Here is a 16987-nt window from a genome sequence, read left to right on the forward strand (position 1 = left end):
ATCAGGTTGTCCCTTCCTTTGGAACCTTTGCCTCGGCTTTCGTCGTATCTTTACTTGAACCGTTGCACTCGTTGGTACATCTCGTTGGCAAGAAGTCTCCGCACTAACTTGCTCAAATTTTGACTTGTTTCTTTTTGAATCATCTTGATTCTCACACCTTGGCTTCGTATTGCCCACAGTCCCTTGGCCTCCTTGCTCATGAACTTTGAAAGGGCCCCTACGACCTTGCCAAGCCAACAAGTCAGAATTCAAAATACTATTAACGTGTTCGCAATGTACCTTACTCGCAGTATTTATTTGTCCCGACTGTTTTTGCATCGCTCCCTTTTTCTTGATGCCCGATGCACAACCCATCTTTCCCAAAGGTGTCGGCTTCACAGTCGAATCTGCAGGCTTCATATCGAACTCTTGCGCCACTAACACTTCCAAAGGAGCTTTCGTAACTTTCCGTTCTATCGAGTCAATGTTCCCCTATATGAAACATCCTTGACTAGTTGGATTGACGACAACACCTTTGCCCCCACCTTCATATCTCGATGCACCGGCATAACAATTTTTGTTAACGGACCAGTGCTAATATGAATTTGATCGGCACATGGATACAGAACTATTTTAATCCTGTCAAGGAAGTTTAAGCCAAGTACATAATCGTAATCATCTAATTCGATTACCTCAAAGTTTTCATTGCCCTTCCATTCGCCGTTTTGTAGTTCCACATTCTGAACTACTCCCAAAATTGGGGCCTCCTCGAAATTTACTGTCTTGATCTTCCTATTTGATTTCCTAATCGACAGACCAAGCTTCTTTGCAGCCTTCTCCGATATGAACAAATCCGATGCTCCCGTATCAATAAGAGCACTCTGCTTCTGACCCGCAATGTTGATGTCTACAAACATTAACCCTTCTTTTCCATTCTTTTTCTTAGGAATGAACACCATCAAATTGACCCTTGATGGCTTTCCCTCAATAGGCTTCGCCTCTTCCGGCTCATCATTTCTCTTGATAGCCGAAATTGAAAATACCCTTGGGCAGTCCCTCTTCATGTGCGGTCCCTTGCAAAAGTAGCATCGTAACTTTCCCCTCTTTTCTTTCGGGCTATTAGGTCTCCACATCCCATTTCATGGTTCCCTATCATCACCATCGCCACTACTACCGTTGCCATCATAGCTTTGTCCCTCTTCATCCTCCTCATAGTACCCACCATTGCCCCTCTTGTTGGGCTTGGAAGATTCAAACCTTTCCCTTCTCGGAGCAAGTTCCACTATGGACTCCGCTACCATCATGGCATTGGTAAGTTCCTGAACTCTTCAACGTTGCAATTCTTGCTTCGCCTATGGTTTTAGCCCATCTGTAAAGGAGAAAAATGCTTCCTTCTCGCTCAAATCAGAGATCTGGAGCATGAGTTCACTGAACTCCCGTACATACTCCCTAACCGTACCTCGTTGCGTTAGCTGTCGCAACTTTGCTTGAGCTTTGTCCTCGGCATACTCGGGCTAAAACTGTGCTTTAAATTCACTTTGGAACTCCTTCCAAGTCCCAATCTCGGTCCCACCACGTCTCACATCAGTGGACCTACGTCGCCACCATAACAAAGCAACATCAGTGAAATACATAGCAACAGTGTTTACCTTTGTGACATCATCTTCGATGTTCATCGCACGAAAGTATTACTCCATGGCCCAAAGAAAGTTGTCCACTTCACTTGCGGACCTTGCCCCTTTAAACGCCTTCGGCTTGGGCACATCTATTGCTTGTGGCTTCGGCTTTGAAGCCAACATTCTATTCCCTATGGCAGCCTTAAAAATCTTGAGCTCCCCCTTAAGCTCATTGATCTCCTCCTTCAAGGCTGTCACCATAGCCTCGAGAGCATCGTTCTTTTCAGCCAGCTTATTCTCAGAGGAATCGATAGTATCCCACACAAATTCCCTGAGTTGTTCCTGCAATGTTCGCAACCCATCATTGTGTCTATCATCGACATCCTCGATCCTCTCCTTGACGTCCCCCATGGACTCTTCGAGAGTGACAACTTGATCCTCTAAAGCTAACAATAAGTCCCTTGATCGACTCACTTTTCTGGCCCTTCCTCGGGTCTTCATTGGCTCATTCTGACCGACAACTTCTTTCGACATCCCAACAGTGCCTTTGAACCAAAAACTCGGATATTACTTGGTTCAAACCTTGCTCGGATACCACTTGTCACGGGGCTAGAGTTTTCGTCTTGTAACTCGTGAAGCCTTAGGCGATCCGTTCATCCAAACTCGCCTAAGTCAGCCTTAACTCAAATAAGGATTCCTTAAGAACTCCTTCAAGGCACCAATTGAAGAGCGGAAGCGATTTATGCCAAAACAAGCTAAGCCAAATAACAACAGAAAGCCACAGAAAAGAATGCACACAAGGTGTTTGAGTAAATGCTCTCACAACTCTATTACTCTTAAGAATTCAGAATACAATGGAATGAGTACAAATGAGGGGGAGGCTCTCTATTTATAGTTGAGCTCCCCCAAAACCGACGGTCAAAATACATTTACATCGACGGACGAGATTAACCATATCCTTTAATTTTAGGGATTTACAAGATATGCCATATCAAATCTAATCTAATCTTTACAAGATATGATTCCCTCTATCTTCTAAGATTAGTTACCATATTAGCCTAAGTTGCCATGTCTTCATCATTGGGTCAACCAGGCTTCAATCTGATAGGCCTCTCCAATAGTTCTCTGAATCGGGCCAGCTCTCGTGGGCTAAATGTTCCCCATCTTATCGATAAACCTCCATGGGGCACATCTTGTGCCATGGTCACGATCTTTGCACTTTGGCCCGTGACATTAGAATACCGATAAGAAATTTTAGCGATTGCATGTCTGAATTGCATATTAGGGTTTAATTGCAAAAGTGGGTAAATATGAGCTTTAGATGATAAAGGATTTAATAGAAGTGCATAATTGAAGTAGAGGTCCTTAAATGGTAATTAGACCATTAGATTTTCATGGACAAAAATGGCCATGCATAGATAAAAATAACTAAAGTTTTAATGAAGGGCATTTTAGTCATTTGGTAATAAAAAGAATTAAAAGGGAAAAAGATGGCAAAATGTGCTCATCTTCTTCCATAAAGGCCGAAAATTCAAGGGACTCCATAGCTAGGGTTTCTTCACTTTCTCAAGCTCATTGTAAGTGCATCCAAGCCCCATTTTTAATTTTTTTTACTTTTTTTGAGTCCTCGTAGCTCGATTTAGTTTATTCTACCATTAATTCATGTTAGGGTTCATATTTGGAAAAATACTCATAGGTGAAATGTGTTTATTTTGATGTTTTATGATAGAATATGAAGTTTGAAATTATGTTAAACAACTTTTGCTAGGCGATTTTAAGTGAAAATGAGTAAAACGACATAATCGGTAAAAATACCTAATGTTCATAAGTAAATGTTAGAGTGGGAATTTAATTTTTCCATAGAAGGGAAAGATGTTCAGCATATCATAAAACATAAGAATAAGGGATTTATTTTAATTTCCGAGCTTTGGGGCAAAAGTGTAAATATGTAAAAGTTTAGGGGCAAAATCGTAATTTGCCAAAGTTCGAGTCAAGGGCTGTTTTGATGAATGTGAGTATTAAATAAGCTAGATTTTCTATTATAGATCAAGAGGAACAAAATCTGGAGTTAGACCAGGGAAAGAAAAAGGTTAAGGACTAAGTTGTTAGATTTGATAGTATTTTATACATTGGTAAGTTTACGGTAAATAAATGCAATATTTCAATAATTATTATTAATGCTGTTATTTTTCAAAAATTATGTACTTATTTCATGAAATTGTTTAATGTTGACTCAAGTATGAGATGATAGAGAATCAGTGTTAAAAAGTCTCGTTGAAACATTAGGAATGTATCAGATACAAATGTCATGACATTAGGGAGATGAGACCCCATGTAAGACCATGTCTGGGACATGGCATTGGCATTATTAAGGTTATGAGAGGTCCCATGTAAGACCATGTCTGGGACATGGCGTTGGTGCCGAGATGAGAGGTCCCCCGTAAGACCATGTTTGGGACATGGCATGGGCACCGATATGAGAACTCTCATGTAAGACCATATCTGGGATATGACATTTGCAGTACAAGAAACATCCCATGTAAGACCATGTCTGGGGCATGGCTTTGGCATGTTATTATCAGACAGGAGACCTGAGTATCTTTAGTATTCCAAGTGGTTCAACGGGCTAGTAAATAGACTATGTTACATGAAAGTTCAGGTAAAAGCATAATAAATAGATTCAGGTGAGTTATACGGGTTAAGAATATCTCAGTTATCAGTTGAGAAAAAAATTTCAGCAATGGAGGAGTAAGTTATAATCATGAGTTATTTAAGTAAGCAAGTAAGTAAACAAGTAAGAGAGCAAGTAAAGAAGAAAGTAAAGATCATGATACTTGATGATAATTTATGAGTATAATTATTTATGATAAATGTTGTTATTTATTTGCTTGTAAACTTACTAAGCTTTATGCTTACCCCTTTTATTTTCCTTCTTTTTATAGTATCGCCAAGCCAATTCGGGGATCGTAAGGGCGTCGGAGATCGTTTCACACTATCAACAGACCATTTCATTATTTTGTGATTCGAAACGTTTTAAGTTATGGCATGTATAGGGACTTAGTCATTTTGTGTATGTGTCCTTATGATATGGCTAATGAATAGCATGTAAATACTTGATAATTATTAGCTATTGAAATGGTTATTTAAGAACATGTTTTGGTGTTATGTATGCCTAAATGATAGTTAATACAAAGAAATTATAAAAGAGTAAAAATTTGCAATGGAATAGTTTTTGGACAGCATCATTGATGTGAATTTGAAAAATCACCAAGGATAGTAGAAATGGAATTATAGAGTTAATGAGATATAGAATTAAAGCTTATTGAGTCTATTTTCACATGAAAGAAACAGTGTAGACAAATGAATTTTATATTTTGTAATATTTGAATTTTAGTGAGACAGGGTCAGAATAGTTTTTGAAGTCCTCGGTTCTGACCTTAGGAAATCATTAAAAAATGTACAGAAAGAATTATGAGTCATAATTTATATATCTAGATTCCTTAGTGAGTCTATTTTCAATAGAAACAAGTAGAAGCACCATATGAAGCTCGTACAATGAGATAATTGATTTCTAGTGAATAGAGGTCAGAATCGTCGGACAGTGAAACAGGGGAGACTTTAACGAATTAACTGTACTATTTGGCTAACCCAAAAATTCTGAAAATTTTACGATAATAAGATATATGAGTCTAGTTTTAGGAAAAATTTACGGATCTAAATTTTGAGTTTTGTAACTTGAGTTATAATTAAATTAGTGACTATCACGCAAGTGGACAGTTTTATTGTGAATAGTGAAATAATTATTTTGATTTATTTAAGTATTTGGAAAATTTTTAATGTTCCCGGTTTGGACTCGAACCGTTTTTTTTGCATGTTTTAGGGTCTCAAAGGCCCTTTTTAGGGACATATTGATTGAACGTGAGTGAATTAATTTTAAAAGAAAAGTTTTATGTTCCGAATTACTAAGTTAAGTTAGATAACGCCTCGTGCTCGACTCCGGCAACGGTCTCGGGTAAGGGGTGTTACAGGTATAGTTCATACAAGATGAGAAAATAAAAATATTGATAAAGATGTTAACTATTTTTGTTAATAATTTATAGGGTAAAGACCAATTTAGTGATTGTAAAAATAAATAACGCAATTTAATTCCTTATAGTTTAAACATCCTAACCCCGGCCTAGACAGGAAGATTAAGTTTAGAATGTCAAGTTGTCCCATTAAAACACAGTCATACTTAACCATTGTTAAATTATAACATCTAGTGCCCAAAAACCTATTCAAATCCTAGTAGTTTAAAAGTACGAAGTTAAAAACATAGATTCACACACATAAATAATAGTCCGATTGATGACCGAGTTCCACGTCCGCTGGCCGCTTATTCCTGAGAGTTTCCTGAAATTTATTCAAGTATTTAGTGTTGCATTGTAAAACTTAACATAAGCAAATTAGCCTATCTACAAGAATTCAAACATTATTGATTATTCGGATAACAATTCGGTATTCTCAGACAGATCAATAATTTGATCAGATCCAGGCACAACAATCGTGATACGTAGCAAATTGATACATATGCACGCATAACACCAATATGGTTAGGTGCACATATCATACAATACAGATACAGATGCAAATTCCTATTCCATTCATTTTACACACCAATAGGTATATAATACCCATCTATCCCTACACACCACATAGTGTCAATATGACACGTTGCAATGTTAACAGTCTCATTGCCATATCAGATAATATCACAGGTGGTTTGATCACCAGATCGTTACAGAATACTTCCTTCAAACCATAACTCCTGGCCCATGCAAATGCAGAACAATAACATACATCAATATGTAGTTTAGATACATATACAATCATACATTTCAGTATAACAGAGTATAAATAGAATCAATGTATAGTCACAATAAGCAGATCATACAGCTTAATATAGTGTTACCTATCTTACAGGTAGCCTACACTCACCTCGTACTATAACTAGGCATTACCGAAATTGGCGATTTGGGCTCACACATCCAAACGGTGGTTTGTCACACTCCACACGGCCTGGTACACAACTGTGTGATTATCCGTGTGCCCTATTTATCAAATCAATGAGTCACATGCCCCGGGCACACGCCCGTGTTCTAGACTCTATACCTCACACTGCTCGACACACGCCCGTGTCTCTTGCCCGTGTGACTCCAAAACTTAACTCAGTGAGTTACATGGCCTAGACACACGCCAGTGTGTCTTGCCCATGTAACTCCAAGTCTTAACTCAGGGAGTTACACGACCTAGACAAACGCCTGTGTGTCTTGCCCGTGTGACCCCTACACCTTACTTCACATACATAGTCTAACACATGTCCGTGTGACTTACCCGTGTGGCTTCAAATTTGAACTCAGAGAGTTACATGGCCTACCACACGGGCTCTCACACGGCCGTGTGACCCACATAGCCTACACACATGCCCATGTGGTAGCCCGTTAGTCATCGACAGCCCCATTCTCGTCGGAGAAAAATACAGAAAACGCAAGGGTTTCGATACCCACCTGTTATTCGACGCTGTAAAAGCACCACAATGCAATTTCTAAGCCTAAAACAAGTTCCAATGTCCAATTCAAAACACATTCGTATTACATAACAACAACAACCAATTTCGTCGAAACCTTCGACTCACTTCGCAAAACGAATGAAACTAACTTACCATGAATTCCCGGTACACGGTTGATTTCTAGGCAAAACGAGATGTGTTATGCATCTTCTGAGTTCTCCCTAATGTATCGATACAAAACAATATGTAAATTAACAACAACTCAAAAATTTAACAGTTTTCCCAATTCGCACAATGACAAAATAACGACAATGAACCTGATTTACCTTAAGACACACCGGAGCATACAATATAGCGAATCAACATAGCAATTATGTAGGATAAACAGAACTAAGCAGGGATTTTGGAGATGAACGCAAGCAAAAAAAATTTGAGAAGAAAGAAAAATAACGTCTAAAGCATTTAAAAGAAAATAGCATTTAAAGTTTAGAACAGTTTCGCGAAAGAATGCAAAAACATAAATTCTTAATGTATTTGCAAAGACTTGAACATAGGATCAAAGAATAGGCAAATGCTTAACCTGTGAACCAACAGGCTCATTCTTGACACAAAATGCACAGAATTAAACTTAAGTAAGGAACCTAAGCTAAAGGTTCAAATAAGGAATTTAACAAATTCCAAAATTCATGCGACTTGAACATAAGATCTCAAGTAAGCAAACAAAACACACAACCACAGAAGCAGACACATATTCACTAACATGACTTAGTAATTAAAACTCAAATTTTGAGGTGTTACAGAATAGTTGATAGTTAACTTAGGTTTTTCTCTATACCTTTTTAAATTCAACCAATTATGAACTCACACATGTCTGTTTTTAACAATTGTATTTATCTTTTTTGTCATGTTACTTGTATTAACAAATATTTTAATATCATCTTCAATTTCTTAGCTAAATTTTGAATACTACATAGACTAAATTACCTCATTTATTTTGTGAAGGGCTAAATTGTTGACTACCCCTATAGTTATTAACATAAATAATTAACATCTTCAATTGTTTTTTATTTAGAAACTAAATTGCTTCATTCATTTAGAAAGAAATTAAATTGAACTAAACTATGTGAAGTGTTGGGGCATCGAAAAACAATCAGCACAACATAATTTAAAATCCAACAATTTCACACCATAGATCCATGTACAAGATAACGAATCTAGGATGATAAAGATTCAAAGTATACCTCTAACTTCTTTTTGAGGAAAGAAATATACCTTTAACATAATTTAATTGGCCCTTTTAATTTTGCATCATGCACACGTTTATTTTGTGTTCAAATTGAATCTTAAAAATTAAATTAATTATATAAATATTTCTATATAATTTAACTTATCGATAGGTTAAAATAATCTCAATATTTTTCGGATGCCAATTGTTTAATTATAGGGTATAACTCTATAAGATTTTGTAATGTCAGCAATGATATTAAAACACTAAATAGTGAAAGGCATCTAGTAATTCATCATTATTACCTAAGTTGCAGGAAGTTATGGTTCAACATGACATTTCTGTGATAATATTACTATGCAATCTATCCCTTTGTTCATGATATTTTAGATTGAACACAAGTGATGGAACAGTTAAACTTGTATAGCCTAATCTTTTATTTCCTGAATCCTGAATAGGCTTGGTTATACATATGAGCCTGGTATTTCATATCAACTTATTTGAGCACAGACATGCATATTTAGTCAAATTCTATTAGAGGGCTTAAGACACCACTCCTATTATGTAATGGAGACAAATTTTATATTGATCATTCACATTCCACTACAATTTGTGGTACATCCAACAATAGCCTTTATTATATCTATTACGGAATACAATTTGCGTCAAACATATGACTTTCAATGTTAAAAATGATGGTGACCTCAGGTTTAAGGATCACATACACCATTATCACTACGAGAATTGATGTAACTATTACACAATAATCCAAGAAGTATTCTTATAATGGATCAGTCTAGTACATTATTCTTCTAACATGTACCTATCTGTTGGCTCAATATCTTATACCCATGACAACATCTTGTCCTCAATCAACTGGATGTTAGTCTCAACGTATTATTATTGTTCCGTCCCACAATAAAACTCGACTAAATATAATTTAATAATAATCATATTATTCAAGCGACTTTATTATTATTAATTAGTTTATTTAATACATAGAAGTAAAGACTGAATGTAATAATGATAATGCTTTTATTAATAAATTAATATGTTATTATCATTTTCTTTTAATTAGTTTTTGGGCATACTCCAATACGAGAACCTCTTGAATCTTTACTTGAAATAAAAATTCCTATATTCGAAATAGGTTGATTAAAATTCCTTATAGCCTTATTTAATGGTCGAACTACAACTCAAGCTTGAAGTGTGGTCCAATATTTAAGAGGATTAAGACTAAAATATTAGGCTCACAAAATTGACTTGGGTAAAAAAATTAAACCCTCTAAAATATAAATCGGACTTGAACTTCAATATTCAATGCCTGAATTCAACCCGATCAACTTGTTTTTAGTATTGCAATAACTATCTTATTTTTATAAATTATGTAGTTTATATCACATAAAAAATTAAATCTACAATAGTATATAAGATTATATTGTAAAGATTTAAAAATATATTAAGTTGTTTTGTTTGTGTTCAGATTTATAATAAAAGTAAAAACATATAAAACTATTAAATATTAAATTAAACATTTTTCAAATTTTTTAAATATATGATTAGACCTAAAATGATTTCGGTTAGTCATTAAAGAAATGAACGAGTTTAAAATCCATATTTTAAATTGACCCGGATTTAAATAAACATAAATTGTGTTAATACCATACAATATCTAAACTTGAACTTGACCCGGTCCGACCATGAACACCTACTCAGAATGTGTTTAATATTAAGATTGAAAAATATTTTTCAAGTCAAACCAATTTTTTAAGCCAAAAAATAATTGGAAGTAGATCGCTTTTAAAGTTAAACTAATTTTTCAAATTGACTTTTCATTAGTTTTTCAAAATCTAGTTTGGAGTGTTAGATTATAAATTTATCTCTCATTTGTATAAATAATAAAATATGATTTTATGTTAAATTAAATTTTATAAAATTTTATATTAATTTTTAAAAATATTTAAAATTTATATTTCATATAATAAAATTAATAAGGAGTTACCATAAGTTCTCAATACCAAAATAATAATAACATAACATCATAGTAATAATAGTAATAAAGATATGGCAAAATATAAATACTGAGTAAATTATTCCAGCACTTATTGGATAAAGAAATATTCTATCGCTTATGAAAATTTTAATTAATTTACATTAATTATATTTATATGCTATTATAATATCTAAAATATTATTCACGTATTCTAATTAAAATTTATAAATAATTTATATTAATCGATTAAAATATTTAAAATTAAAAATTTTATGTTATATTATTAATAAATTTACATTTAATTTAAATTAATTTATATTTTATATTTTTTTGGTGGAAAGAAAATGAAACAATTTAATTACATAAAACTAAGCCAACCCTTTCAAGGGGAGTACTCAAACAACCGTAATCCTTCCTCTTATCGTGGATCATTTTATCTAGCTCGTCAGCATCATTATTATCCTTTCTAGAGATATGCTATAAATTCCAATACCTTATATTTATTAAAAGTTGATGAATTCTCTCGATCAAAACGGAATTAAAACCACTTCAAATTTCTAAAGACATAAAATCTTATATCAAATCTCTCAATAGCATTTTTAAAAAACATTTTCTCACAATTCATTTAAAATCTTTGAATAGTATCCAAATTTGTCATTTCTAAATAAAAGATGGGTCGAGACCCTTAAAAGGATGACAAGAGAGAAAAGCAAAGAGGATAGACGACATAATTTGGTGTCAAAAAAGGTCGGTTGCATAAGATTCCTTTTGCCTTTCACTCCATCAATTATTCAACCTTTTCTTTCCCCCCTTTAACAAAGTAAAGTATTAAGTATAATTATAGGTATACATAATTAACCTTCAAATAAATTTAAAATTAAAATACGATAAATTATTTCGTTAATCACTCTAAATAGGGGTTGTTCTTATTTTGGTCATTCCGTTTTTTTGTTAATTTGGTCGCTCAAAAAAAGAAATTGATCATATTGGTCACTCCACCAATCAATGGTAACGTAATGCTAATTGTACGTTTTCATTTTAGTCACTTTAAAATTAGAGTAAACTACTCTTTAGTCACTCTAAATAGGAATTGTTCCTATTTTGGTCAGCCCAAAACAATATGTAAAAATGCACCGTTAGTTTTTCTGTTAAAGTGACCAGTTTGATCAATTTCTTTTTTTAGAGTGACCAAATAAACAAAAAAAAAATAGGATGACCAAAGTAGGAACACTTACCATTTAGAGTGAACAATGGAGTAGTTTACCTATTAAAATATAATAATATGAACATAACTATGACATAAGAAACACTAATGCCTTGTTAGGTTATTAGTGTAATAACATGAGGAAGAAACTTATTTATTACATATGTATGATAACATTTAGGCATAAAATAAAGAATAGCTAGTACAATTTTAAACTTGAAATTAGAAAGATGAGTAAAAATTTGGGTAAAAATAAGACCTCTTCAAACTAAAGAAAAAATTTTCCTTCTCTTTGTTAAAATAAGCCATGAGAGTGACGAAATATTACCAATTGAATTAATTTATTACTAACTTATATACTAATACATGCATAAAAATAATATTCTTACCAAATATAACTTAAAACTTAAACTAAAATGACAGCAAATTTAGGGACAGGTAGGGACTTTATCCTCTCAAAATAGACCATTCGCCTTTTAATCTCTTAAAAAATTTATAATTAGAAGTTAATATATTATAAAATTATACTTTAATCCCTTAAAAAATATTTAATTTAATCCCTAAAAAGAAAAAAGTACATTTGTTTACTTTTCAAAATTTATAATTTAATATTATCCCTTAAAACAATATTTCTAACTTAGCCAAACCTCCATTAAACCAAGGGCTATTTAAGCTCTTTTTTTCTCATAAAAACAATGTGCGGATCTTACAAGTGTAACATTTAGAGTTAATAATAGATATGCTTTTTACTAATTTGAATTTTTGTCTTAAAATATATAATTCCAAAAATATATATTCAATTTGATAATATTTAAAATATGGTAAAAGGTTTTCTATTATTATTTTAACATTAAATTTATTATAAATTTTTCTTTTATCATATCCATAGCCCTTCCGATATATTTATAAAAACATAATGCGTTGAAGTGCACCTCCTAATAATAATGATACATTTGAAATGAAATGAGAAGAATATAACTTGAAAATAGTTAAGACTGGGTTTAAAGACTCTGGGCATCAACATAAATATAGAAAATAGGAACTCTTCTTTTCTATGTGAATGTATAACGGGAAGTGGTGGGAACCAACTTCCTTATCTTTTTGCTCTTTTAAAGGCGTTTTCAACTTCAAACTGTAATCTTTTGTGCTTAAAAGACCATACTTTTTTCTTAACTCCAAATCTAAGCAAAGGCTGCTTCCTTTCTAACCCCTTTTTCTTGGGTTTTGTACCTTTAAAAAATGTGATATCAAGAGAAGCTTTCAGGTTCCCCTTCTTCTTTTTCTTATTCATTGGCAACTGTAGAAAATTGTTCTTTTTTTTCTTCTTCTGTTAAATATTTTTAATGGGGTTCCTTTTTTTTTTTTGTTGTCTTGATATGGGGAGAAGATTGAGTTTTTGATACCAATGCAATATATTTATGCAAAACCCATGTTAAATAATTAAATATTATGGTTTACAAGGTTGAATTTTGTATAGATTGGTTGATAGGAAGGGATTATTATATATTCTCTCCAAGTGGATGGTTCTTTTTTTCCAGGGAGAGGGAGGTTTTTGCTTTATCTCTCCCTCTCTCTTCCTTTTTTCCTTTTTTTTTTCTTTCTGTTGGATTTAATGGATTCCATGTTTTAGCTTTTGTTTGATGCAGTTAAGAGGCTGCATTCTTGATGGAACTTGTCTTTAGCAAATGGGTATTTGTATTTTCACTCTGTTGTTGGCTAATCTTCTCTGTAGCAGTTGCAGGTCAGCTTAAAGCTTGGTTTTCTTTTCCTTGGATTACTTGTTGTATCTTGAAAAAAAAAAAACGAAAATGCTTAATTGTGTAGAAGACCAAAATTGTTAAAGAAATTCTCTTTTAATTTTGTAAGTGGAGGGAGTGCATGGAGGTTCTAAAGTGAGAGGGGTGAACTTAGGAGGGTGGTTGGTTATAGAAGGTTGGATCAAACCTTCTCTATTTGATGGCATTCCCAATGGAGACATGCTTGTGAGTATTAAACTTTGATTTTTTGATGATTTATGGGGTTTTCTTAGTTTTTTCCATGAAAATTCCAATCATATGTTAATGGATATTGAAATGTAGGATGGAACACAGGTTCAATTCAAGTCTGTGACGTTGCAGAAATATGTTTCTGCCGAGAGTGGAGGTGGGATGGACATTTCAGTTGATAGAGATGATGCATATTCATGGGAAACCTTTACGGTAAGAAGCCGATCAAATTTGCTGGTCTCTATCTCACAATTTGATCATGTTTTGTATGCTAAACTTGAGCTTGATTGACTGTTTGGACCTACTGGTGTTATGATTGCTTGCGGATATTATAGTAAGTGAAACCATTATCTATTCCTGTTTACTTAGCAATGTCTAATGCAGCCTATTACATTGTTTTATTCTGGTTTAATATGCAGAGTGAGGCTTTTCAATATTGTCATAAACTAAAACTCATCTATGTCTTATCCTAACAAATTGGTTTCCTGGTTACCTCGATGAATGAAAGTCTATTACAAATTTACAACCGCATGCCTTCATTTTCCTCAATTCTCTATGAATGTAATGGAAAGTGATTTTTTGTGAAACAGATAGTTGTGCATCATTTTTGTTACTTCTCTTAATAAGTTAAGCATTGTAGAGTTTCATGTCATTTATCAGTCACGATTAATGATTGTGAAAATGGTCATTCTTGTTTTGTTGACTGGTCTCATAAGAGTCTGCAATGAAATTTATCATCTAAACAATTTTCTTGTCATGCAGTTATGGAGAGTTTCTGAATTGGAATTTCAGTTCCGCACCACACAAGGTCAATTCCTTACATGTTATGGTAATGGATGCTCTGCATCTGCAACAGCAAAATCAGCTTCTTCAACTGAAACATTTCAAATTGAAAGAAATAATAACGGTAAAGTTCATATCAAAATAAAGAGTGGAACCTATCTGCAGGTATGATACCAATGCTCTTCATGTTTGTCTTGATGAATCAACTATTACCCTTCAGTATGTTGGCTGCAAATAATGCTGGAAACAGTTTTTTTGCCACTGCCTCTTGAATAATATGGTTAAAATATTCTAACACCCAATATTTTAGCCTATATTGCTGGTTAATCACAGGATTAAGGTCTCAGTATTGCTTGTAGTGGGTGTGTATTGAGCCAGGTTTAATTGTCACATTTGAAAGATTAAGACAAACTTCTTTAATCACGGTTTTGCTATGGAGAATAAAGCTATCAAATTGTAGCATGACCAAAATGTGTGCATTGGCATATGACATATAAGATTACTCGGTGTGTCTTTCCCAGGTTCATGATGCCAAAATTTGAAGCAGCAAAACTTGATGAAAATGTTTTTATATTATAGGCCACCATGGATAATCAGCTGACAGCAGATTATCCAGGAACCCCAGGATGGGATGATAATGCAGCCACATTTGAAATGACAATTGTAGCTAATAACTTGCATGGAGATTATCAGCTTGCAAATGGATATGGACATAATAAGGCAAAGCAGGTTCTTGAGGTAACATAAACACTTTTTCTATTCTTTTGTTCTCTTTTTTTCATGGGAGGGGGTGGAGACACAGCTAAAACGCATTACATTCGCCAATCACTCTGAATCATGTCCAATTGGTTTAGCACTCAAGTATGTCAGATACATATCATTTGGTATTATACTACCATCGTTTATTCATTTATTCTTAAGGGTTGCAGAGATTATATGCACTAGGCTCAAATTCAATCTTTTGTTTCCTTAACTATTGCTTGTTGGGTGAAACTGCAGAAGCACAGAAATACTTTTCTCAACGTAGGGGATTTTGAATTTCTATATAGACATGGAATAAATACTGTAAGGATCCCTGTTGGTTGGTGGATTGCTTACGATCCTGATCCTCCAGCCCCATTCATTGGAGGGACATTAGAAGCTCTTGATAATGCATTCTCATGGGCAGAGTAAGTCCTTTTTTTTTTTCATTATTATTTGTTAAGAGTGCTATGATTTTAGCTCTTCATTTCATTTGATAAGTACGTAAATGTGTTGATGCAGAGACTATAGCATAAAGTGCATCATTGACCTTCATGCAGCACCTGGCTCCCAAAATGGAATGGAACATAGTGCTAGTAGAGATGGCACAACAGGCTGGCCTACATCCTCTGATTACATTTTACAGACATTGCATGTTATAGATTTTCTAGCTTCCAGGTAACTGCCACAAATTATAGGATTTGCGCCTGAAAGTGATATTAGCTATAATGAGGGTTGAAAAGAAATGTTCTAGGGATACAAGCTTCCATTGAAATGTTCTAGTAACTGAACAAGAAAATCCTTCCAATCCTAACAAGCTAATCATTATCCTTTGACTCTTTTAAGATTAGTGGCAAGTTTATTCCATTGAATCATCTTGTTTGTTGCAGGTATGCAAAACATCCTGCCTTCCTGGGAATCGAGCTATTAAACGAACCCTCTGCTGCAGAAGTTCCATTGGACATGTTAGTTTCATATTACAAACAAGGCTATGAAGTGGTGCGGAAATACTCTCCATCAGCGTATGTGATAATTTGCCAAAGAATTGGCAGTGCAGATCCACTGGAACTTTATCAAGCTGATATAGGCTCACACAACCTAGTTGTGGATTTGCATTACTACAATCTCTTTGATACTTTCTTTGTTAACTTGAGTGCTATAGATAATATCCAATTCATCTATAAGAGCAGGGAAGCTCAGCTACAAGCTTTGAATGGTGCCAATGGTCCCCTCGTTTTTATCGGTAACTAAGTTCCATTTCTTTTCCCAACTAAACAGTGTTCGACTTAAAACATTATGTTCTATGATTAGGGTTTTGTTTGTTTCAGGTGAGTGGGTGAATGAGTGGAATGTTACAAGTGGATCTCAATCAGAGTATCAAGACTTTGGAAGGGCACAGTTAGAGGTGTATAATGCAGCTTCCTTTGGGTGGGCTTATTGGACACTCAAAAATGATAGAAAGCACTGGGATTTTGAATGGAACATTAGGAACAATTATCTCCGATTAAGTAACATTCTAAACCCATCTCCATTTTGTTTCCAAACATGGATATTAAATCACTTGGTTCTATCGCATTTCTATCGCATTTCACTTTGACGTACATTCATGCAGGTAGTTCAGAGAAGAAAGTTTTCAATAGCCTAAGATGGCTCTTACTCGCATCGATTTGCTTCTATCAGTGTCAAATATTGGAGTTGGTTGAGAACTGGATATGAACCTGCTGAAGATGAAAGATCAAGTGCGGCTTTTTGTTTTCTGTCTTCCTTTTTCAGAAACCCTATCTTAAGCTCTTTGCTACTTCATTAGTCATGTCATTTCATTCATTTTGGGCAAATGTGCAAGTCCAATAATATTTTTAGAGTAGAAAATATCCAGAAGTCATTACCTCTTGTTCAATTCTTCCCGGAGAGCC

General features: G+C 34.0%; 1 protein-coding gene across 3 annotated transcripts; it reads left to right on the forward strand.

Moving 5' to 3' along the window:
- Window positions 1-12587: 12587 nt before the first annotated feature.
- Window positions 12588-16971, forward strand: LOC105787817 (probable glucan 1,3-beta-glucosidase A). 3 transcript variants are annotated; one of them, XM_052625173.1, is made up of 11 exons: window positions 12588-12829; window positions 13196-13306; window positions 13432-13547; window positions 13656-13763; window positions 14313-14498; window positions 14913-15071; window positions 15333-15502; window positions 15597-15752; window positions 15965-16317; window positions 16403-16582; window positions 16687-16971. In XM_052625173.1, the coding sequence occupies exons 2-11, from the start codon at window positions 13231-13233 to the stop codon at window positions 16788-16790; spliced, it is 1608 nt and encodes a 535-aa protein (XP_052481133.1). In that variant the 5' UTR covers window positions 12588-12829; window positions 13196-13230; the 3' UTR covers window positions 16791-16971. The 3 variants fall into 3 exon arrangements, with proteins under 3 accessions (XP_052481133.1, XP_012469833.1, XP_012469834.1); XM_012614379.2 differs by having other exon boundaries at window positions 12589-12829; window positions 13644-13763; XM_012614380.2 differs by having other exon boundaries at window positions 12589-12829; window positions 13212-13306; window positions 13644-13763.
- The last annotated feature ends 16 nt before the right edge of the window (window positions 16972-16987 follow it).

The sequence above is a fragment of the Gossypium raimondii genome, chromosome 2 (assembly GCF_025698545.1).
Source record: "Gossypium raimondii isolate GPD5lz chromosome 2, ASM2569854v1, whole genome shotgun sequence".
In the NCBI taxonomy this organism is placed as follows: domain Eukaryota; kingdom Viridiplantae; phylum Streptophyta; class Magnoliopsida; order Malvales; family Malvaceae; genus Gossypium; species Gossypium raimondii.